Below are 25830 nucleotides of genomic sequence, written 5' to 3' on the forward strand. Positions count from 1 at the left end.
CTAAAACATTTTTTTCAAGATTTATTAATTTATAGTAACATGTAAGAAGATTAAATGGTTTTAAAAAAACCTAAGTTTCTCTTGGTAACTGAATTTTAATTTAATTATATAATAATAATAATAATAATAATAATAATAATAATAATAATAATAATAATGTTATTATTAATAATACCATTCATTTTAGAAAAAGACTGAAACATGTTCATGTATGGGACCAAAAACAATTATTAAGTGATATTTCTGGAGGCATTATGAGTCATGCTGAAGCTATTTGGATACCTTAACTTGTATCATTAAATGGGACTCGTCTAAAGCACAAACAGTTCTATTTTATTAATGGTGATCCTACAAATCACTAAAATATAAACAAAGAGACTGAAACCTTTAGTTTGTAACTGATTGGCATGTGTATTTTCTCTTACAAAAGCACCAAAGTATTTCTTTATTTATATAAGAAATATTGGTTATAGAAAAACAAAAACCTCCACCCTGCTTAGTCGCTCAATATGTGTTTTTCTGCACTTGGTAATAAAAAGCAGTGGAGGTGCCGTTCTCTGGTTAGCGCCATTTCACAATTATGAGTCTCAACAGGGAGCGTTCATTAATGTTATGCTAATTTTCTGCATCCAATTAATTCTTTCCTCTTCCCATTTCTCTCCCGTCCTCTCTTGTTCCCCCATTTAGAAATTGTAGCTGTCAGTCAACTGTGTTGAAAAACACAAACAAAACCCCGTGAAATAATTACTAATGTATTCAGTCATCGGGCTGCACAGTGGCGCAGTGGTTAGAGCTGTTGCCTTGCAGCTAGAAGGTCCTGGGTTCGCTTCCCGGCCTGGGATCTTTCTGCGTGGAGTTTGCATGTTCTCCCTGTGCATGCGTGGGTTCTCTCAGGGTACTACAGCTTCCTCCCACAGTCCAAAAACATGGCTGTTAGGTTGATTGGTCTGTAAATTGTCCCTAGGTGTGTGTGTGTGTGTGTGTGATTGTTTGTCCTGTGTGTCTCTGTGTTGCCCTGCAATGGACTGGCTCTCTGTCCAGGGTGTACCACGCCTGATTGCCCATTGACCGCTGGAGATAGCCCCCCCCCCCCCTCCCCCCGGCAGTTATATGCAAATAAATATGTACATGTAATAAAGAAGGAATAATTTGTTGTTTTGATGCACTTTACCCCTTTCCTGCAACACTCAAAACATAAAAAATAAAGGAATAACTGCATTTGTTTAAACATTTAAGCAAGAAAAACAGATATTAGGTAAGATAAAACAAAATGTGACAGCTCCATTGCAAAGCATGTAATTCATTCTGACAAGCAACACATTAAACATGACAAAGCATGAATATTCTACATTAAAAAAACAACACTATGCTGTCTAGACATGCAGGTTAGAAATTATGAGCAGGTTCTGCATTTAAACATGGATAACAATCCAATCCTTGGTGTGTATCGTGATGAGATCAGGAGTAAAACAAATGCAGAATGACAGTCGTAAACGTTGTCAGATACACACAAATGCATGCGTTCTGCACTTACCCTGAGGTAGTTGAGGGTGAAGTTGGTCAAACCCATGCGAGTGATGTTTTTGGACAGTTGTTCCAGCACCTGAGGATCTTGTGCCTACAGATAGCAGCAGAGAAATGAAAACAAAGAACAATATGTATGCAGAAAACCTGAATTATATTCACTTCAAACAGACATAAAAATGGATGCTTTATGGATGCTTTGATCGCATGATTTTAAACCTGAATCGATATGTCGTCAATGCATTAAAATAATAAGAAAAAAGGAAAACACATCCAGGTTGTCCTTTAAGATTGTTTTTAATATTATTTATGCATTTTTCTTTCAGTACTTTTGTCACATCAGCGAAAAACATCACTTGCTAAAAGACTAAATTGATAAGAAATGAGTTAATATATGTAAGAGTAGCCTTTCATATTTTTCTTTTACATCCCCATTATGCAGCTGTATTGAGAGATGCACATTCCTGTGAATAGGCAGGCATGAGATGCCATGGCCAGCAGACGTACTTTTCTTTCCACAACACCTGTAGCTACCGTGGGCAGCTCAGGTACTGCAGGAGACTGAGAAACCTAGATGTAATGCTGTCCATCTGCAATTTCTCTTTGTTTATTAGCACATCTTTGAGTGTTGGCTGGCACCGTGGTTTGTCCGAGCATTATTGGCAGAGTAGGACTTAATGGAGACAGGTGTGGCAACCTCTGAACAGAAAAGCTAAGTTTGTTAGACGGCAGATCACGCAGCTCTGTCTTTTCCACCAAGCGAAAAGCTCAATATGCACACATTACAAGTAGCTACTGTACTCCAGTTTAAAAGACGTCCAAACTGAGAATATTTTCACTCTCCTGAAGACACAGCTCCATGTTTTGTGTCTGCCGTAAATTGTGAGACGTTATGGTGTTGTTGTCGTCCAAGAAACAAATAATATGGTTGTATAGGAACTTGTTGAGATTAAAACTAAGTCAGTGCTATTCCCAATGAAATAGAAAATTCATGTTTGTTGTTTTAAAAGGTACAATCTGATCTTTTTTTAATACTTTGAAAATCACGTGATCAGACTGTAGCATACCTCAAATTATCTTTTGTATTTGAGCCACAGATGCAGAAATGTACTATTGTTGCTTCAATTGATGTAAACTCAATAAAATATGTTCTTCACTTCTACATTTAGATGTTTCATTGAATAGATTTTTAAGCTGTTTTTGTTGATGATGCTCAGTTAAAGTTTATCCAGACTTGTTTCAGTATATTCAATACAATCAGCTTAATTAGTGATCATCCAATGTAAAACAAAAAAAAATAAAAATAAATAAAACAGCTTTTATAGGTCTGTGTATAGGAGCATTAGCAGTGGAGAAAACCACTATAAATCTGGCCATGTGGGAAGTAGCAGCTCTACTGGAGGGAAGAGATTCTGCTATGACGTCATATATGTGAGATCTGATTTGTTGTCTTTTTAATTACCAATTTTTACAAGAAATCTCAGACATAGTTGAAACACACATATTTATTTATCATTTAAATGGAAGTACAACTTATGTGGGATTGAAGGCATAAGGCAAAGCAGAGCAGAAAATAGCGTTTATAGTCCCGTTTATTTACACTCATTAGATTTTTCTGTTTGGAGACCCACGAGTCGAACGAATAGGGAAGGAGACTTCGGCTCCTTGTACATTATTGCCAGGTAGCAATAAAAAGTGCTCCCCATCACTAAGTGGAACCTTCAACTAGTAACAAGAAATCTATGTGCAGGAAAAAAAACAGGAAAAGAAAAAATCTTATTCTGTTAATTGCTGAGATAAAGAGACCAAAATCGGTAGAGCTAATTCAGAGCGGTAAGGATTGGAAATCCTTGGCTCTCAACACAAGAATCTGTGCAGCTCTAGAACAGGGTAATAATGGTGAGTGCTTTAAAACTGAGGCCGCATCTGAAGGTTTTATCCATCGGAGTTTCTAGTTTCATGATGCGCATAATTAGAAGATGAAAACTGTACATGATCCACACAAATAATGAAGAACTTTCTAAATATGAGGACAATAAAAAAGCATCTAGGCGGCTCTGCTGTATCTGGTTAAAAACAAAAAAAGGCAGAACACGGAAAAATAATTTCAAACTGGCAAATATGCAGATAACTATAAAACCACATTATTCACTAAGCTTGTTGGCGGCTCCACAAATAAGCATCACATCATAAAAAGCAGTAGGTACTGACAGACCAAAACATAGCCCAGACTGAGCAGGAGAAGCGAGCTTGCATCCACAGCCTCATGAAAAATGCATAATTCCATCTCCAGTCGCATCTCTGTGTGGGGAAAGTCAAGAAGGAAGCGGGGGAGTCCTTTTGTACCGTCAGCACACCAGCGTGAGTGATGGGAGAATTGAACTAGTGTGCATTATTTGACAGCTAGTGGATCACAGTCTGAATTACTTTACTCATCAAGCATAATTAGGATGAATGTACCGTAAACAAATGTTTCTTGGCACTACTGGTACAGCGATGTATAAACAATTTAACTCGAGCAAGTTCTGACACTCGGAGCACAGAGGACAGAGACTGTCAGTTAGATGGCTTTTCAGAATTTCAGATGCAGGGAAGTGGGTTCAAAAATAAAGTTTAGGAATGGAGTGTCACGGTCTGGGTAAATCTCCTGTGTTTCTTCCTGAGTGTGTCTGCAGGTGGGTGTGGCTGAGCTTCCCCAGCTGTTGGGCATCTACATCAAGATACCAGGGTACTTAGGGAGCAGCGCGACACCACTCCACACCGGTCGATCACTCAGTTTGGGTAGATCCCATCGCCAGTCTTAACTTGACGAGTAATCTGTTTGTTGAGATTTAACCAGTTTTGTTCCGCTCTGCTCAGGTCCTCATCTCTACCTCCATCCCCTGCAACAATAACCCTGAATCTTCAAGCCACGTCTGACTGCTCTACACTGGTCCCTCACCTGCTTCCATTCGTCGGTTACCCGCTGCCGGTCCCCCCGGAGTGTTTCCCCCCGCTGGTTCACCTGCTCACCCAGACCGGACTCCCCTCTCCTACTGCTCCCCTTCTGCCTGGAAATCCGTAAGCCCTGTGCTGTCTGTTGCTTTCTTTCTCCTGCCCCAAATTCGTCAGAATTCTCACCTAGTTTCTCCTTCCTAGATCCGTCCCACTGAGCACACGCCCCCCTGACTTCTATTGTTCTGTAGAACGATAGTTCTATCGAGACGATGTTGGTGGGCACAAAGATTATTAATCAAATCTAATGTTTGATAAACGAGCAGTGGCCCAACCTAAAATACCTACAAATACACAATTACTTTGGTTTGTTTTAAAGACTTTAAGACATGGATCTTCAATTTAATCACCTAAATTAAACTATGAAGCTACAAGTTAAATTTAGAAGTTATGTTTAATAACTTTTTAGTAACAGACATAACAAACCAACAGGATGCTTTGTAATATAACAAATAATTAAACGGTTTTATGGGCTAACCTAACAGTTTTACTACACTGCTGTGGTTGATGTGTCGCTTCAGCATTTGTAATGCTGTTAGTAAGTGAGTGTTTAGTTCTGCCACAGAACAATCGTGACAGTGTAGTGGTGACTTTTCATCACATTTTACTGAATGCCTGGTCATGCAATCTGTTGTGTTTTTGTGAGTTTGCACCACTTCCAGAACAACAAAGTTTCCAGCGGTGGTTTCAGGTCATTAGAGTCAGATATTTACTCAAACACTGCCTTAGATATTTCAGTTATTTCTGTTTTCTGTAAGCATTCTAACTTCATAACTAGTCAACTCTCACAATAAAACATAGAATCAGAACAAAACTCCCACAAGTGTGCACTGACTGGTCTTGTACATCCTGAGCCTCACACTTTGTCTTTGTTTTTTCTGAAATTCATTGAGATGAATAAAACATACGTTTATTCTCACATTTAGCTTCAAATCAAAAGGTCTTCCTGGAATAAGCATTACAAAAAGATTTGGGAGTTACTTCTGGATGTGTATCGTTCCCTGTTTTATTCTCTGATTCAACCTCATTGCTGTAAAAAAATTTAATATTTTAGGTCTTTTTCTTAATTAACTACTTCAGAAATAAAAAGCATACATTTTGTGCCTGACTTTCTGAGATCAGCATGTAGTGGTCGACACAGGAACTGCAGTATTTAGTGTTATTGTTCATCAAGTCCCAGATTTAAACGAGTGAAACACAGAAATGACCAAGTATGCCTTTAAAATATGGCGTAAGGTTTCTGGTCTATTGTCTCTTGATCCATCCTGCCTGATTTATTTTACCTTTTAGTAAAGTTTTATGAAGAATAAACATTGAAACCCACCAAAAATCCCTGTTTAAAAAATTAAACACAATAAAATAAAAAGCAGCAGGACTGACTCATAAATACCAGGCCTTCTGAGGCAGCTACATTTAAGAACCTGTATTTTCAGTTTTCTTATTCTGACTCCCATGTGTCTGTATCTGCTTTCATTAGTTCAGGCAGCGATCAAAAGGGTGAACTTACACTCAAACACAAATCACTGGAAGATCTGTCCAGAACCCACAATAGCCCACAATCTCCCACTCTGCAGGAATTAACGTGAATACCCAGAGGGGCCAATTTATTGGTGAGTGAAATTCATAAGAAGATTCAGCCAAAACCTAAGAGCAGAGTTTTATACCTTTAGCTCCACGAGGGTAACTAAAGAAATGTAGAAGTAATGATTCTTTTGATTAAATTTCATGAACAATAACTATAAAAACATGTGCTATAAAACTACAAATCATTAGTTCATTATTTAAATTGTATTTATGTGATTTAATTAGAATCATTCTCGATCCACTTTGTCTTTGAGATAAATGAAATAAAGAAAATTGATGATTTGTTACAAACAGAACTAGTTTTTAAAAAAAAATATTTTTACAAAAAGAGAAATAAATAATTAATCCATAATCCCTCAACCACTCAGTGCATTTAAAAATAACACAAACATGTTATAAATCACATCTTTAAATAACGAGGAATTTAACCCTCCCACTGTCTTTATGGGTGATCCCGCGAGGCAAGATAGAAGCGCCAAGCTGCTGCAGTCGCACATTGATGACATCACGCCAAGTCTACGATGTGACAGTGGTGCCATCTGCTGGATTGTCCAAGTTTTGTCATTTCTATCAGAGTGTGTTGTTTCTGAGTTTTTTCTTAAAGCCTTATAGTTTGACAACATTTTTCAAGAAGCTGTTTTTCCCATGGTCTGACATCTGACAACTGAGACCTGACGCCTGAGAACTGACAACTGAGACCTGATAACTGAGACCTGATACCTGAGAACTAACAACTGAGACCTGACAACCGAGAACTGACAACTGAGAACTGAAAACTGACAACCGAGAACTGACAACTGAGACCTGACAACTGACAACCGAGAACTGACAACTGAGACCTGACAACTGAGACCTGACAACCGAGAACTGACAACTGAGAACTGAAAACTGACAACCGAGAACTGACAACTGAGACCTGACAACTGACAACCGAGAACTGACAACTGAGACCTGACAACTGACAACTGAGACCTGACAACTGAGAACTGAAAACTGACAACCGAGAACTGACAACTGAGACCTGACAACTGACAACTGAAAACTGACAACCGAGAACTGACAACTGAGACCTGACAACTGACAACTGAGAAATGAAAACTGACAACTGAGAACTGGCAACCGAGACCTGAGGACTGCCAACTGAGAACTGACAACTGAGACCTGACAACTGACAACTGAGACCTGACAACTGACAACTGAGAACTGAAAACTGACAACTGAGACCTGACAACTGACAACTGAGACCTGACAACTGACAACTGAGACCTGACAACTGACAACTGAGAACTGAAAACTGACAACTGAGAACTGGCAACTGAGACCTGAGGACTGCCAACTGAGAACTGACAACCGAGACCTGAGGACTGCCAACTGAGACCTGACAACTGACAACTGAGACCTGACAACTGACAACTGAGAACTGACAACCGAGACCTGAGGACTGCCAACTGAGAACTGGCAACTGAGAACTGACGACTGAGAACTAATACCTGAGAATGTTTCCTGAAGCTGTTTTTTCTGAAACCTGACCCTTTTTTCCCCATGGTCTGAAGTCTGACACCTGAGACCTGATACCTGACACTTGAGGATATCCTAAAATGTACGTTGTACGAGGAATAAACCATCAACCCTGCTCAATGGTCAACTTTCCTTACGGGGTGACACCATCGACTTATAAATATTGGACAATGGGTTTCCATAAGCTCCAATAACATGTTTTTGAGGGTAAATGGGAGGTGGCCACCACCGCCATTTTGATCGTGTCACAGGTTCCGTCAAGCCCAGACAATTCCACAAAAGGGAAGAGAGGTGGAGCTGAGGGTGTGGCTGTAAGGCTGGGATCAACTGACGACACCCGGTCGAACTAGCTACAAGCTAACCTGAAGCTAACCCAAAGCTAATGCGGAGGTGGGATCTAAGCTAATGGAGGTAGCAACCTAGCTACAACCGGAGTTAACTGTGCACAACACCAGAGCTTCTGAGTCAAAGATACGCCGGGCTGACCGCTGGGTAAAACCGGGTGGAACACAGAGGTCTCCGAGACCTCCACAAGCCAGCAGCCGCACAGCAGACAAGCGCAGCTGCGATCTGAGATGCGCAGAGCTGCCGCTGGGGAGAACCGGATGGAAAGGTTTCCATCCCAGAGCTCCACAAGCCGGCAGCCTGCGCAGCAGACAGAAGCCGCGATCAGACAGAGATGCGCCAAGCTGCGGGGAGGGGAGAAACGGGTGGAAAACATCGGTCTCCCGAGAGCTCCACAAGCCGATAGTCGGAACCCAGCTCCACCAACATGTTATATTTTAACCCATTTTCTAAAGTGCAGCATTATGTTAAATGCACTGGGTTTTACCCTATTACATTTAAATTTCATGGTTAAACAGTACATGTTAAAATCTAAGCTCAGCTCGGCAGTGACCTAAAATACATAAATATAATTTCACTTACCGAAAAAATGAAGTGGAGACTCCTTGGACGCTCTATTAGTGCAATTAATGCCACAGCAAGTCATTTTGTCCAACAACTGCACAAACAATATCCAAAAAAGAATACACAAACACAGAGACTCAAAATCCCGGAGCAGTTTCCAAGCCAGACCGAGGCTCTACTGAGGCCTTTCCACGGAGCTAGCTCTGTGGTCACGTGGGTCTGAGGCGGTGGTCACGTGGGTCTGATGCTCATCAATTATACAGAATTTTAGGCTTTTAATACACTTAAACAGAAGAGTGAGAAAAAAATTCACCCCCCTCAGAGTTGTCATGAGTGTAAACTAGATCATTTAAACAAAAAACATGTTTTGGTACCAAGCTGTAAACATGTTTATTTCTGCTGTGAAATTGGTATTTTTAACATGGGAGTCAACGAGGATTTGCTCGCTTCTGACACCAGCCCCCAGTGGATGAGGGTGGAACTGCAATTTTTGGTACTTCCGGGCTGGCTTCAATTTTAAAGCCGCATTGTGGGGGCCTGTGTGACACCCATTAGGACATTGGGAGGGTTAAGCTAACTTCTCATTTAAGGGCTTCTTCTGTTTTTCTTTTAAAATCTGCCAAATGTTTTTTAACGGTGCCATACACAGAATTAAGTCAGGCTGCTTTAATATTTTACTTTGAATGTTTTCACCTTTAAAGAAGTGCTGCTGAAAAAGCAGCAGAATGATCTTTGACATTGGTTTACTAAAATGGGAAATCCAAGCCTCAAAAATGTCTATTTGCAGCAGATGTTCCCATGGAATGGTTTAAAAGCATTAACTTTGTTCAATTAAATAACTTTTTTCTATGTTAAAGGACAATTTATACAGCGATTCATCATTTTATGTAACATGTTTGATGGTGTAAAACGATGGTGTCTTTGGTCCAGATTTGGATGAGTTTGGAGTAAAAGGACATACGTTTTACACAAAGAAAGATGTTCAGTTTCAAAAGCAGATAGTTACAGTTTAATTAAGACTAGATATTGTTATTTTTAGTGAAAGAAAAGGAAAAAATGCATCTGAAGCTAGAAAAAGCGGACTGATTCATATTTAATTAAACAAGTTTTCTCGTTAGTTTTCTTTTGACTGATAAAGCCACCGTATTTAATAAAGACCTTGAGGTGCTGCGAACTTTACATTAACCTAACCACATTGTAATCACATGTGTTTTGATAATGTTACCTTGAAAGATGTCTTTCATAAATTTGACATAAAAGTTGCCGCAGCACTTCTCTGTAAATGAGACCGAAGGGTAAAATTGCCTCTGCACTTATGTAAAGAAGTCGGGTCCTTGGAACATAAAAACATCTGGATCTACTGCTTTGATTGTGTGTATGATTCCCTTTGGTTTATTTAATGATATTGAACACCTCCAGTATCTGGAAGTAGAATTCTTCACTTAACATGTATTATTTATTTATTTATTTTGTCAGATAACTTTAGGCACGTTTGCATCATCAGAAGTTCTGGGTACTTTTACTGGACCTTCGTGGCCATTTCAGGACCTGAGCAGTACCTGAACTGGTGTTTGTATTGGGAATGGCCTGGTACAGTTGTTGAGTAGGACTTGTGGTTACCTCCTGCTGATTGGTTGTAATGCAGAAGGAAATGACATCAGAAGACATCACCAAACAACCATAATTTGCAAAACTGGAAGAGTTGCTGATGAAGCAGAATGGAAGGAAATGAAAAGAAACAGCTTTCATGCTGCTTTAAAATCGCAATTTGAAAACTGACAGCACCAAAATAATGTGGAGGAAATACCCCACAAAGCCTTACGTCATTGGTGGTTTGTGGTCTCAGACATGAAGAATAATGATTCTTCTGACCACTGAATGACACTCTCACTGTGCCCAGAATTGGACTAAAATATAGTGTACCTAAACAGAGTAAAACTTTTAATGGTATTAAAGAGCAAGTTCACTGAGAAACCGCGTTTTACTTGTTAATTTTAACATATGACCAGTCACTCTGAGTTCCACATGCAGGCTAAACGTCAAAAACAGTCTTCACCCCATTCCTGCATAAGCCGCTGACAGGAAGTAGATGAGGAAATGTTTGAGTAAGAAAAAGCCACTAAGATCTATGACACAGTGTAAATTAGCATTCATGGGCTTCATCTTGGCTCGCGATGCGGAAGGCAGCGCCGGAGCTTTTTTCCCACAGAGATTGACTGGCATGGCATTCATTTATACTAAAGATCACTGCAAATGTATTTTAAAAACAAGTGAACTTGGTGTTTCATGTCTGTGGACACCTGATCAGTGTCATCGCTCACTGCCGAAGTAGTGGCAATATGCTGATGACATAGCAAAATCCTGAAAGGACTGAGTTTGTGCGTTGATACGAATGAGAGGAAAGAGCCATCCTATCTACTCTTCACTTTTCTCCCTCTCAGAAGTGTCCTGGAACTCCTAAAGGGGAAACATGACTTTTATCTATCTTGTTTTTAAAGGTTTAGACAAACCTTTTTTGACTGATTTGTTTGCTTTTAAATGTAATAATAAAACTAAGTGTGTCTCAGTATGGTGCAGAAATGCTCCCTGGTAGTCTTAAAGTGTGGGCGGATGTGGTTTTCTGTAGCATGTTGATGATGCCGAGCTTACGTGCATGGCCAGGATGCTGCGGGGGATGAGCTCTCTGTACTGCCGGATGGTAAAGTGCCACGTCTTGATCCTCATCAGATCATCGAAGGCAAACTCCAGTATCAAACGACCCTCTGTACAAACCTGGACAAAGATCACACACTCGGCGTTACTTCTCATTCCTCCTCAGCCTGATAGCGCTCTTACAAGTCTTTAACCAGCTGACAAAAAGCTCTCAGCTAATGTAACCAGAAAAACATAAATAATAACATTTAGTGTTCATCGCTCTGATATAATTTTGGTATAAATGCTGGAAGTGTTTTGCCACATTTCAAGGACTTTGTAGCATGAAACAAGCTATTACGTTCTCAATATTTGCTCTGTCCTTGGGCTTCTAAAACGCAAAAATAAATGTAATGTGGAGAGGGGTGGGTTTACGCCAGAGACAAAAGAACTTCAGGTCAGAGAGAGTTGCCAATTAGGAGGAGATGGAGAGAGGCAGAGCAGGGGAAACAGTGAGGGGGAAAAAAACTGTTTTTCGCCCCTTTAGCTGAATCCAGTGCTTGCCGAGGCTCTAACGCTTCCCCCGTATTCCGTTGCTGTGACAACCAGGCAAAGAGATGGGAGAGAGAGAGAGAGAGAGAGAAATGGAGAGACAGACAGAGAAGGGGGGAAAAAATCAGCTGATTAGTTGGCATGGCAACAGCAAAGATGTAATCCCACCAGACACACTCTAATCAATGCCCCCAGCGCAGATGGTCTCCTGAGGATCAACAAGAAAGAGGCTAGCGGCCATACTGAACCCCCACTCCCCTCCTCCCCCTCACCCCACCACCACAAACCTCCCCCTTCTCACCCCTACCCCCAATCCCAACCCACTACCTCTGCTCCTCACATGCCAACACACTCATTTAGAAAAAGGAAAGCTTAAAAAAATGCTGAACACATATCTTCACCGTCTCAACCAGGAACTCCTCCAGTAGAATATTTGCTGAAATGTTAAACCAAAAGAAAAAAAATTTTAATTTACAATTAAATATTTCACTATGGGATGAACCATAACACCTTAGCAATAAAATAAGTAATGAAACATAAAAAATATGTAAAACACACACAAAGTTACATGCAGATTCAAACTGGAATAAAAGCACATACACAAAATATGCTTATTTATGTTCTCATTATGTTTTCTATGCATACACGTGACTTTATTATTTGTTTACAGAAAATGAACTAGGTTTTGTGTTTTGTTTCCCCCTATGTTGCTCTATGTCCTCAAATAAGACTAACAAAAACAACAAAAATAGTCAAAAATCAATACAAAATGGGAATACTGTGATCAGGATTTAATAAACAGAGGCAATTCAATGTGCTTTCTATTAACAGGAGTAGCATTAACATAAAAAATATTTTGACAGCACAATAAAAAAAAACAATTAACTTTGAGTTTAAGAAAAAAATAGTTAAAGGGTGAGTAGTTACAGTGCAAAGCTACAGTAAAAGAAACATTCATTCAACGGCTAATGAATACATGAACGTTTTCTATTTGGATTTAAAACTTACTACAGACGGGCACATTTGAGGTCGTGTGGAGGCTGATTCCATTTGTGTGCAGCTTAGTAGCTAAAAGCAGCTTCACCATGTTTAAAAATCCTTTTATTGGAAATTAACACACTTTTTAATGATTCCGCAAAGAGTTTTAAGCAAACATGTTTGTGTAGTTTTAATCAACTTGTAGCTGCAAATGTGACACAATTTAATGTTTTAGATAAACTATATTTAAATGTTTAATTAAATGTGTTTACTTCTCTGGCAAAATACGCATTTTAAAGACTCAATAAACCATTTTTTGCCACAAAGCTAAAAGTGTTTTAGAGCCTTTTGGCGAGTTGAATTTTTCTGGATTGGACAACAACCTACTTAAATTAATTTCAAATTGAAAAGCTGCAAACTTCATAATACTTCAAAAGTACTCTTATAAATAAAAGAATAATGATGCACATTTGCATTTGGATGTTGTGGCAATATTGTAGTTTATAATGTGAAAAATAAAATAAAATAAAAACACACAGCAATGTAGTTATTTTTTTCTGTTTGCTTTCTTCCTTTGAACCAAACTGCATCCTTGTAATTATGTGCTGGATTGGTTTTCTGCCCCCTAGCTGATGACTTCTATTAAAACACAAAATATTAAGGCATGCATAAAAACAACAATTAATTCTTTGCATCATTTATGTACATGTTGTTTTCATAGTAATGTTTTTTACCCACAAGCGATGAAAAACTTTGAATTGTATTCACTTGTAAGCCAGTGTCTTGTGATGCTTCCCAGGTCTATTGCCTACAGTGAAACAACAATGCACTATTGATTCCTTCTCCCACAGAGCCAACTGTGTCCTATAAGCATTGCTTCCAGTATTGCTCCTATTTCTCTCTTTAAGCTTTCTGCTTCTTGGTAACTGATAAAGAAAATTGCCAAAATCAGAACCAGACGAAAAAAATCCCCTTTAAGTGCCAAGTGTAATGCATGTGCAGGAATTTCTCTGCAAAGTGCTGATGCAAAGACGAAAAAAATAAAATAAAAATAAAAAATAAAAGGCGCCAAGCTTGCTCCTTTTTTAGGAGACGATTCAATCATAAAAGCTAGTTATTTCTTCACCGTGGAAGTCTGTTAGCTAAACCTAATATTTCTCCTAGTGGCTGTAGCCATTATTTTTAGCTAAATGGTGTTCTCTTATGAAAGTAAAAAGGAAGAAAATCCCTATGAATTAAAAAATGTTCCATTAAACAGCACAGCCCCTCACAGAGTGCCCCCATTGATTTAGGAGCAGGGTCATAAATCTTCCACACAACGGGGCTGAGATCTCGGGCTCCAAAGAACAAGAAAGAATAACAGTGTCCTGCAGCTGAGGCACTATTCAATACTGTACCTCAACCTGACAATCAATTAACAGAGACGCTGCAGGCCATTAAATGTAATATCATGAGCTTTTCTAACCATTTATAAGCATAACCAAAAGTAGATTTGACTCTGATTTGCCGCTGCCAGTGTGCCCAAGGGCAGCTGTGGCTACTTTGTAGCTCATTATCACCAGTGTGTGAATGTGTGTGAGAATGGATGAATGATACACCGTAGTGTAAAGTGCTTTGGGGTTTTCTGAAAGGCGCTATAGAGGTGTGGGTCATTTATCATAAATCTCATCTGTTTGTGCCCCATAATGCTGCAGCTGCATTGAGAAAGATGCTGCTCATCATGAGGTTTTAGGGAGGACATTTTTGCTACTTTATGTCTAGCTTGTTACCACATTTTCAGTCTAATGGCAAATGAATGCCTTACTAGTTTTGAACAGTTTAACATTTGGTAAAACTATGCCCTGCGATGGACTGGCAACCTGCCCAGGGTGTACCTTGCCTGCTTGACCGGAGATTGCTGGAGACAGACTCCAGCCCCCGCTGACCCTGCGTGAACAAGTGGGTATAGAGAATGTATGGATGGATGGAGCAAAACTATGATTGATTAAAGGAAATGATAAAAAATCAGCTGACACTTTAGAAGAAGTACAATAATTAGACTCTTTCATGAACAGTTCAAATGAATTAGGTAATGAATGAAACCATGCTTTAAGAAGAAGGATGGTACTGTCTAAGACAGAGAAACAACACTATTCCACTGATGGTTCAGAGTTTTGATATTAAGAGGAAGTGCAGCCCTCATATTTGTATTCCCATGATCTTGGATTGCTCAGTTATGGGGGGACAATCCCGGTTACCTACCACAATTACTCGTGAGTTGGGGAAACACTACCAAAAGTTCAAATTTTAATGAGACTGTAAACACTGATTTAAGTCAGCGGGTGGCAGAGTTGCACTATTCAGTGGTGATTAAAATTTGTGACAATTTAAAATGTGAAACAAAAAGATTTTTTATCACAATGGGATAATCAAGTATTCTTTATTTCGGACTCTTAGTCCAATTCACAGAAGTTAAAAACATTGCACAGGTAAGATGCAATGAAATAAGCACATTATGACATACTAAAGAGACTAAATAATCATGAGAACAAGAACAAGAGACAAAAACAGTAGCGTGAAAATAAAGTACACATTAGTGTAACTCCCTGTAATCTAAAAAAGAACAAGACTCTTATATGATAGTGTGGATCACCGTAAAAATGCAGAATTTAGGATAAGAAATGTTTCAGATAACTATTTTTGAGACATTTTGAGATGGAGTAAAACATGTGAATATCAACTACTGATTTTTTAAAACTTAATAAGTCATAAGGACATGTCAAAACATGGATGGACAAGACTGCTATATACACAGAGAATAGCCCTGGAAGTCTAGATGACCCAAAAACAAATACTTTTTTCAGGAGTGTCAATGCCTGAAAAAGAACTGTATAAGAAAATGCACAATGTTGCACCACAAAACACATACGGGTTGTCACAGAAAGTAGAAAACACATATTTGTTTCAAATCCAAAGTCGGGTCATACCAAAGACTTTCAAAAAATGGGACCCAATGCCTCCCTGCTTGACACTCAGCTTTAGGGGTTGGATTGGTGGGTTAAACCACCAACTAGTTCCCAAGCACAGCCACTGCTGCAGCTCATCGCTCCCCCAGGGGATGGGTCAAATGAGGAGAAAATGTTTCACACACCAGTGTGACAACTTGTGGGACTTTAACTTTTAGGCTGCACGGTGGCACAGTTGGAGGCACTGTTGCCTAACAGTAAGAACGTCGTATGTTTGAATCCTGGCTGAAGCCCTTCTCTGTGTAACATGCTCTCCTTATGCACATGCTGTTTTCTTACGAACACTGGTTTCCTCCTACAGACCAAAAACACGCCTGTCAGGTTAACTGATGATTCTGTTATTTCCTAGGTGAGAGGTAGTGTCACTAGTTGTATGATAGACTGGTAGATTGTCCAGGGTGTTAGGCACCAGCTCCCTGCAACCCTACTGAGTCAGAAAATGAATGAATAAATGATTTGTGCTGACTTTTTAAAACACCATCACATCACATGTGGAAGTTTAGCTTTCAGAAGGCGTGGAAGAGCACGTCCTTCAGCAGGTAACAACAGAAGCGCGTGTTTGTACAGTAAAACTAAAATGCAAAACAATCATTGTGTTTTTCACATCAAAAACATCAATCATTATGATCAAAAACTGAAATGTAAGTTTTTTAACTGCCTAGACTATTTTAATTCAATTTAATTCAATTTAATTCAATTCAATTCTATTCTATTTATATAGCGCCAAATCACGACAAGAGTCGTCTCAAGGCACTTCACATAATAAACATTCCAATTCAGGTCAGTTAATTAAGCCAATCAGAAATAATGTTTCCTGTATATTACAGAGTCCTTATCAGAATCAGTTTGAAGTGATGTACTGAGTTGTGCCTAGTTACTTTTGCAAAGGACCAATTAACAAACATAATCAACTCACTAAACCTTTACAACAAACTTAATTCAATTGGAATAAAAGAATGGCAAAAACACGTCAAGGATGTCAGTCTCTCCTAGTTTTTACGAAAAAAGAAATTCATATATTAAATTTGCTTGAGCCAAGATCACTGTGTCACACTGTCGCCTTTTGTTCTTCACTTGCCTCCCAGCATGCAGAAAACCCAGCTGGGCACCAGCAACTAGAACTAAGGCCTCGGAGCTAATGCATACTGGTCAGAGAAAGCAAGGCCTGCTGGGAGCTGAATGGAGGTGCTGAGAAACTGGGGGCGGCTGGGAGGTTGGGAGATTTTGCTCAAATTGGCACCCTGTGTCACCTTGTCAACACCTCTCAGCCTTGTGAGCCCTGCACACATTTTCCACCTGTGCTTAGCAAACATCACCTACTCTAAGTAGCTCCACCCTCTTGTTAGCCTGGAACACCCTGCTATATAAAGAATCACGTGAATTCAGAGGGGAAAAGGAGCTAAAAAAACAACTAAATTGAGCATATTTAAACTCAGTTCAGGTTTATAGTTAACCATTAAAATCAAGTATTGATATAACAATGAAAAACATCTATGTATTTTTCTGTGGAGTCAGAGAGCATGGACACTATTAGTGTAATGTTCAGTAATGGTCAGTTTTTAAGTACAGTTTGACCCTTCAATATCTGGCCGACATGGAGACATGAGTCTGCAAGTGTTTCCTTTAATCTGCCTGCCTTCATCCCATCAGCTGTAGTTCAGAGCCTCTCTGCAGCTCTGAACACATGATAACGAATTGTCAACAATGATGTTCCCTCCTCAAGGCCTCACGCTTCCCTTAACGTCCTACAGGATTCTTCATGCCTCTGAATGAGGAACACTCGCAGCTCGGATTAGTTGCTTAATCAAAGAATGAATTCTTAAATATAATGTGAACATTTAAAACGTATAAGTTAAATAATCATTAAATAAACATTTGTTTATTGTCACTTATAATAATTATAATGTAATGAAATGCTTTCATTAATCTGTGCATGAATGACTGAAGTTTGAAATGAATGTTGTTATTATTACATTGATTTATATATGGATCAGTAATGTGGATATGACAAGGCCATCACTATCTACACTCACACAAGGACAATTTAAAGTTAAGTCAAACGCGTGACACATAGATATTTCTTTACCCCAGATCAGAGCTGAGAAGGCGTGCTTTCTGAGGTTGTCTTGGTAACATTCCTCAACATGTCAACCTCCGATTGGCCACACAAATCATAACATGACAATATTAAAACAGAATCACTCTGGTGATTCAGCAGTTCGAGTTCCAGCTCTTATCAGTCAGTGTTCCAGTTCTACAGTTCTAGAGGAAGCTACGGAAACGGCCATCCGTAGCAAAGTCTCTCTAACTAAGAAGCAGCCTTTGACACACTGTCAAGGTTGTTGCAAAGCTGACACAGCAAACAGTTCCTGCAGAACAAAACTGATTTTGTTCCGACTCCCTAAGAGTCTAGACACAAATGGTTCCATCCAATCTGTGTGCCTGGCAGCATCTCTGGACTGGAGAAGTCAGCGCTGTGGCCAATCTACTGGACCTGGGTGCTCAGAGGTCATCCAACCTTGATGACCTTCAGATCCGTGAAGAGGGTCTCCAAGAAGGGTGAGGTAGAACACAGTGTGATTGATTTCTGATGCTTTTTGATAATAATCAACTTCATAGCTTAATGCAAACCAAATTCTTTTACACCCAGAACTCAACTTTCCTAGATACGGAGGTTCTGATAACCATATTCACACATAGGCACCATATACCACATCTCCTCCATCTATATTCATCCATCACAGTAAATATTAGTTAACTTGTCATGTTTTAATTGTTTGGGAAATACATCTTTCTTTTACAAACCTGACTCTTTCATGAATCAAAACAAAGTGTTTACAATCCCTGAATAAAACAAAGAATCCTAGAATCTTCTGATTAAACATACAAAGACCAAGCAGGTTGATATTCTATATTTATATAGAATATCACAGCTTATTGGTCATAAGTAGAGGTAATATATTAAGCTCTTAAAGCACTCAATTTACCAAGTCCTACATCAGTCAATTGTGGCCAATCACAGCACAAATCTAAAATGTTTGTAAGATTCAGAATAAGCTCTTTAAGACAAGCCGAATGAGCATTTATTCTGATATCCGGATATGAGGCAGAATTGTCATGAACATGTAAGCCATTTCTGTCCACTAGTTAACTAGTGAGCCATGTTTGTGTCAACTAGTTAACTAGTGACAGCCTAATGTCAACTAGTTAACTAGTAAGGCCCAACTTCTCTCTTGTTTTCTGCCATCTAGTTAACTAGTTAAGCCAAATATGTTCACTAGTTAACTAGTGCACATTTCTTTCTCCCCCTAGTTAACTACTGTGCACATTTTGACCCTCACTAGTTAACTAGTGAGACACAAATACCTTCAGCTAGCTGACTGGTATGCATTTTGGCTTTTACTAGTTAACTAGTGAGCCATTTTTGTGTCAGCTAGTTTACTAGTGGAGCCCAAATATGTTCACTAGTTAACTAGTGCACATTTCTGTCTCCCACTAGTTAACTAGTGTGCACATTTTGACCCTCACTAGTTAACTAGTGAGACACAAACACCTTCAGCTAGCTGACTGGTATGCATTTTGGCGTTTTCTTGTTAAATAGTAAGACGTTTTTGTGTCAACTAGTTGACTAGTGAAGCCTTAATGTGTTCACTAGTTAACTAGTGCGCATTTCTGCTGTCACTAGTTAACTAGTGTGCACATTTTGATTCTCAGTAGTTAACTAGTTGACACAAACATGGCTCACTAGTTAACCAGTGGACAGAAATGGCTTACATGTTCATGACAATTCCGCCTGATTTCCGGATATCAGAATAAATGCTCATTCGGCTTGCCATACATCTAAGTAGGGTTTTAGCTCTGATTTAGAGTCTAAACAATCCTCCCAGTGCATACCACAGATGAGTGGTGCAGACTTTTTCCATGTTTTCATGGTGACACTAAAACTGTATTGTCCAGAGGCACAGTGTTCTAAAACTGTGACTATCAGAGCAAAACAGTGGGCAGTTTCAGATATATTTACGCTTCAAAGTTACTGCATGGAAAAAGACTCTGCAATGAATCTACACCACCTTAAAATAAAGAATTAACTCAATAAGACTAAATTAATACTTACATTAGCAGTCTATAAATTCTCAAACAACTAAGACAATTAGCAATAATCATTGTTTTAAATGACTTATAGCTTTGTTTTTTTCATTCTAACTCTGGTTACACAGGTAGTTTGTTACCTGTTGGAGCTGGTGTGACACCAGTGTCCTGAGGAACAAATCATTAACCACTAAGTCACTGGTTTGAGTGTAGTCAGTAATTACAGTAGAGCGGTTTGAATGCAACAAATGATGCAGATTTCTGTTTGTATTTGAGCTTATAATCCTTTCTTGTTTAATCAGTTACAGTTGTGGTTACTGTGTAGTTAGAAAAAAAACAAGAAATAAACTGTAAAACAACTTTTGGTAAACCAGAATATTGGGAAAAAATGGAAAGAATCAGACTTTCTGAAAGACAGACAGGAACAGAATGAGACAGGCAGAGGCAGAGCGAAAGAGAAGCAGAGCAAGATCTCAAGTCGGGAGCTGGGGATGATTTCTCTGGGGATGAAGGATGCGTGTGTGTGTGTGTGTGTGTGTGTGTGTGTGTGTGTGTGTGTGTGTGTGTGTGTGCACATCTCAAGGGAGCAGGGGTGGAGAAGGTGGGGGGATGAGAGAGCGCGGTGGAGGAGAGAGCCAGCGAGTCAGGGAGGAGGAGGATGAGCGAGGTGCGTGTGTGTATGGGGGGGTTGAGGAAAGCGAGGCGAGGCAGAGCTGATTGAGATTCGGGCCTCCAGAGCTGCAGGCTCGCTGCTGCTGGGAGCTCAGACAGAACACGCTCTGTTATTGGAATTTTTTTTTTCTAATGAATTAATTCTTCTCATCCAATTTAGGTGAAGATGAAAAGAGGGCAGGGCTGCAAGCATCAAATTTAGCTTTTTGTTGACCAGCCCCTGCTCGCTCTGCTCCTATTTTGTACAGTTAATATCTGACTCCTGTACTGTGTTATTTGTTTTTTATCTCTGTTGTTTTTAAAAAGAGTCCTTATTTGTATCAGTGGATTTATTCTATTTCAACTTATTAACCGCATAACGAGAACAGCCTCATCCACCGTACTTGTTTACTTTTCATAACACCCTGTGCAAAAACGTGTTCACATACAGTAAAAACCTCCCACATCCTCTATAATGGTCCAGTCCTACAGAACTAAAAAAAAAAAACCTTCTCTGACAGTTGGAATTAAAATGTCACAGCATTGATAATTGCACACAGGTCATGTGGAATAAAAAAGAGAGGTGTAGGTGGAAGGAAGCTATTCACTGGAGCTCCAAATTGCTGCTGGAGATGCTGGTCTAGTGTCAAACAGCCAAATTACAAACCAGAAACTTGAGTAAAATTATCTCATTTTTAATCAGTCCTTTGATTTAAAATTCATCAAATACTGTTGGTAATCAAAACAGGCTCATGAGTGCAAAACTATTCTAACTTTTTTTAGCAAATTTTCCAGATACCAAAAATATTCAGTAGGTCCTGTGTTCTTCCTATTTTTTTAATCTCACATTTCACACAAAGATTGACTTGTTACTGGAGGCATTATGCACCAAAACACGCCTACATAAGTTGCCAGAGCTAAAGTGCCACAATAATTAATTTTTAGAGATGTACCTAGCTGCTTCCATTAATGAGCTGCCCGTGTTAAGTCATATGAGCAAATCATGGATCTAAATCAGGGGTGTCCAAACCTTTCTAAATGATGGTCATAGTCAAATTATAATTCCCCGTGGACCAGAAAACTGTGATGTTTTAAGCTTTAAAATAGCTTACGTTTATATTTATACTGTCCAAAAAGGCTTAAAATAGACATATTATTCAAATCTGAACACAAGAAAGTGCAAAAATTGTTGATCTACATCTATCACAGTGATCATCACTAGAACGCCCGTAAATGGCCCCCGGGCCACACTTTGGACATGACTAATCTATATGATGATTTTGTGAAATCCCTTAACAGAAAATTGCTAAATAATGCTGTAACATAAAGAAATCAATAAATGAATAATTATAACACTGGTCTTTTCTACCACTTCTTTATTTATCTGTTTTCACTTTGCAGCCTCACAGTCTTTGGCAGGTCTCAGACACACACACACACACGCACACACACACGCACGCACGCACGCACGAACGCGCAAGCAGACACGCACGCACACTGAAGACTAACTGCAGACTGTTGAAACAAGAGGGTGTATAGCCGTTTAATGTCAGAACAATCTGGTCTGGTGCTTCGGCTAAAGGTTCATGGTACAGGGAACATGGAATCCCTGTAGCTCGGCTGCTCAGTGCTGACAAGGTATCTGGCCTCAGATTCATTTAGACAGTCAGCAGAAGAACACTAAGAGTCAGCGAGCCATCCAGATCAGACGGTGGGGAAGGCAGATATTCACTTCACCACACAGGGGGACTCTGTCCCCAAAGACAAAAGCTGATGAGCTCAGCTTTATTGCTTTCAGAGGACCTCTCTGTCAGGTTTGGATTTTCTTACCTGAACAATCAGTGTTTTCTCTACTTTTATTGCTTCCATCTGCACGTCCCTTAGACTACAACTTAAACCGTGCTCTCAAACGTCTTACTTCAGTCTGTATAGCTGTGACTGGAGCACTGGTAGGCTTAAGAATCAGTTTGTATCTTTAATGTGAGGAATGCTGTAAGGGCCAGGCTGAGGCCAAGATTCTGATAGGGAGGAGAGTAAATGCAAATGAGTGGTAAACAATAAATAAATAAACCTTAGTTAAAATTTGGCCAAAAGGAATATATATATACACAAGTCGATTGGCACGCTAACCTTTTGGGTGCATTTAGCATCTAAAGTCTCGTCTAGCTATGTTTTAACATAAATGGAAATGAACCAAACTTAAAAAAAACTAATTTAATCACAACTTGATATGCAAGGTTAACTACGTTGTTCCAGATGTTAATAAATATTCTCTTTTTCAGGTAACATGAGCAGTCATTTTAGATTTTAGACATGTGAAGCAGATGGTACAGGGTTTTCTAATGAATTAAATCACTTTCTCTAAATATATAACAGTAAAACTACTGAGTAGGATTTACAGAGACAAGATTAAAGACAGTGGAGAAAAAGGGGATCAAAGTGTTTAAATGTGTTTGATCTTTGACCAGTTTAACACTTTATCTGGCCATTATCATAGCCTGTGATCAATTATTTATGGTGGGAGAAGCGCAGGGGTCAGGTGTTACCTTTGTAAACATTGGCTTCCCGTGCTGGGTGACCATGGTGCACTGATCACAGTCCAGGGTGATGCAGGAATTGTGGAAGGACTCCTTAGAGTGTTTGAGGATGTAGTGGAGCTCAGTGACGCCACCCTCATACACCGTGCTGAAATAACGGGGTATCAGCGTGCGGCCGATTGCTGTGGCAGAGAAAAAGAAAGGAGAGAGGAGTTAGACACTGAAGGAACTGAAACACGAAATAATTCAGAGATTAGATTAGATTAAATAAGTAGCAGCAACAGCTCTACTCCAGTTGAAAGGTGGTTCTATGTTGATTTGTGACCTCACAAATGGGAACTTGTTGAAACAGCTCATTTTAGGCACAAAATTCCAAAAATCAAACACTGACAGAAAATGTATGGACAGTTTTTCTTTTTTTTTCCCCACGTTTGGGGTGTAACATGGAGCTTTTGTCCCCATTAATTTCTCACACCAGGAATAAATTAGGAAAATTCTGAATAAATACCAGTTTTTTTATAGAGCACATGCTAGATGATATGCAGAATTATGTGGTAAAAATAATAAAATTCAAATGTTTAGGTCAGATTTATATATATATATATATATATATATATATATATATATATGTGTGTGTGTGTGTGTGTGTGTGTGTGTGTGTGTGCGTGTGTTGCATTTTGAACAAAACAAAACCTGAAATCCAGAGTCTGATGGTTTTAGTCAGCATGGTCTTCAAGACTAAAAGCTCCCTGAGTGGACTTAAGATTGTATTACCTGCTGTACTGATGGAGCCTGCTAATGATCTTAAAAGTCTATCTGAAACACATGCGTCCTAAAATGACCATAGCTCTGATTCCTGCTTTATGTGTTTGCCGGTATGTTGTTAAACTCCATGACAAGAATAACACTACCTTCAAACCTTGAAGGAATAATTTGGCCTGTTTTTTTTCTTGCCATCAGACAGATGAGAATCTCGATCTTACGCCTGTTTTTAAGTGCAGAACTGAAGCAGAGAGACAATTAGTTTGATTTGGAAAAAATACCGAAAACAGCAGGATGCAGCTGGCCTGGCAGAACGCCAGTACTGAACCACCACAAGTTAGGGTGCTATTTTTACACCACACCTGTTTGCTAACATATTAAACAAACAAGATAAATTCTGATCTTTTAAAGGACTTCAGAGAGGCAGATGGACTGGGCTGTCTCAGGTATTCAACATAGTTTACTTCATGAAACTGATCTGAATTCTGGGCTGCCTACACACAAGGGGCTTAAGCAGGATGTTGCTTTAATAAAATATAAAATCAAAATGCCTAATTTAAATCACAACATAGCTATCTATCCAATGGCGATATGATACGTATCATGATACGGGGAGACAATACAACATTTATATTGCGATACATTCAGCAAGACAATATTAGCGACTAGCGGTCGGCGCTTGAATTGCACAAAAAGAAAAGGAAAATACACAAATACTTGCAGGTAAATTCTTCTAAAAATTTGATACGTTGCTTTTGAATATCATTATTATTATTGCAGGGAAAAAAAATCACCATATATTGCCATATAAATATTTTCTTACATCCCTAATAATAATCCAGCAATGCTTTCATAAAAACCGTGGCTGTTTTGTAGATAATTATTTTTAACATACAGTAAATAATCAACCTGGACACAAGAGTCTATAAGCCAACTTCCAAGTCAGAATATAAGAAATGAAAATGTCCATAAACTGATATGACAGGAGAGAAAAAAGTACAGCGGTGAAGCAGCTCAGTAGGATTTCAGATTAAACAATCAACACAAGACAGTAAGAAAAAAGAAAGCATTTAGAAAGCTTGAACTGATTAGGTGTTCCAGTGAAAGAAATAGAATACCTGAGATCGCAAATTTTCTTTTTCACTCAGTCACTACTTTTATATCACCCTCAATAATTCCAAGAACTTGAATGATCACTTCTGCTACCTGGTTATTTGTTATTCTGGAATCAAAAGGTGAGTCTCAGCCTTTCTCAGCCTGCTTGAATGGTCGGGCGAAATAATTTCAGAACAAATAAATGTAATTTAAAAAATCAGACTGCTGAGCATTCTGGGCTCATTAAAGGCAGGACATGTTTTCACTGACACTGAACTATAATCACAGCCAAATCAGTGAAATATTTTTGAAGCGCGTTAGTAATTATAAGACATCTGAATGATCTGTCATTTAAATATGTAAATCAAGCAGCAGATGCCCCTCTAATTGAGGTCACTTATGAATTTTAATGCAGTAGACACAATAAATGTAAATTTATAGAAACTATTTTCTCTTCTTAAATGGTCTTGTCCCCTGAATCGTGAGCTGGTTTTACAATTGTTATAGTTTTTTTATAGTTTAGTCTGGGATTTTTTATTCAAAAGTGTAAAATAAAATTTCAAATTAAAAAGTGCAACCTCAAACCTAACAACATATGAGAAGATTAAAGATGATCAGATAGAATCGTGTACTTTAGATCTCTGAAATCTCCCAAGAGAAGATGATTTGTTTTATATTAAGCTTTGAATAGTTCTCATATTGGTGGGTCTGCAAAGACAAGTGCAGGGTATTTTCACAGACTTTCTGAATAATAATTAGTTTTCATGACTTAGTTTAGTATTAAACTGACTTATTGAGATAGACAGCTTCTGCAGAGCAAACTTTCTGCAGAAACCTGAAGAGACGAGGAGCGAGAACTGGAGGAGGAGTTGGGGAGGGGGAGAGCATCTTCAGTGTTTCGTAGTCCTCAGGCTTTGTCTGCTCTCTGTCTTCTCTGTGTTAGCTGGCTTTGAGTAAAAGGACAGATGATATGATGTTTGAAGCTTACATTTCCCATTACA

At 38.9% G+C, this 25830-nt stretch overlaps 1 protein-coding gene across 7 annotated transcripts in view; it reads right to left on the reverse strand.

Moving 5' to 3' along the window:
- ldb2a (LIM domain binding 2a) overlaps window positions 1-25830 on the reverse strand; it is a 115964-nt gene that overhangs the window by 16200 nt on the left and 73934 nt on the right. For all 7 annotated transcript variants that reach the window (XM_070550254.1, XM_070550248.1, XM_070550253.1 and 4 more), the window contains exons 3-5: window positions 22982-23154; window positions 11179-11301; window positions 1535-1618 (exon numbers count right to left, since the gene is read on the reverse strand). In XM_070550254.1, coding sequence (XP_070406355.1) covers window positions 1535-1618; window positions 11179-11301; window positions 22982-23154 — 380 coding nt within the window. The remainder of the gene's footprint in view (window positions 1-1534; window positions 1619-11178; window positions 11302-22981; window positions 23155-25830) is intronic.

This window comes from Nothobranchius furzeri, chromosome 1, assembly GCF_043380555.1.
Source record: "Nothobranchius furzeri strain GRZ-AD chromosome 1, NfurGRZ-RIMD1, whole genome shotgun sequence".
Lineage (NCBI taxonomy): Eukaryota > Metazoa > Chordata > Actinopteri > Cyprinodontiformes > Nothobranchiidae > Nothobranchius > Nothobranchius furzeri.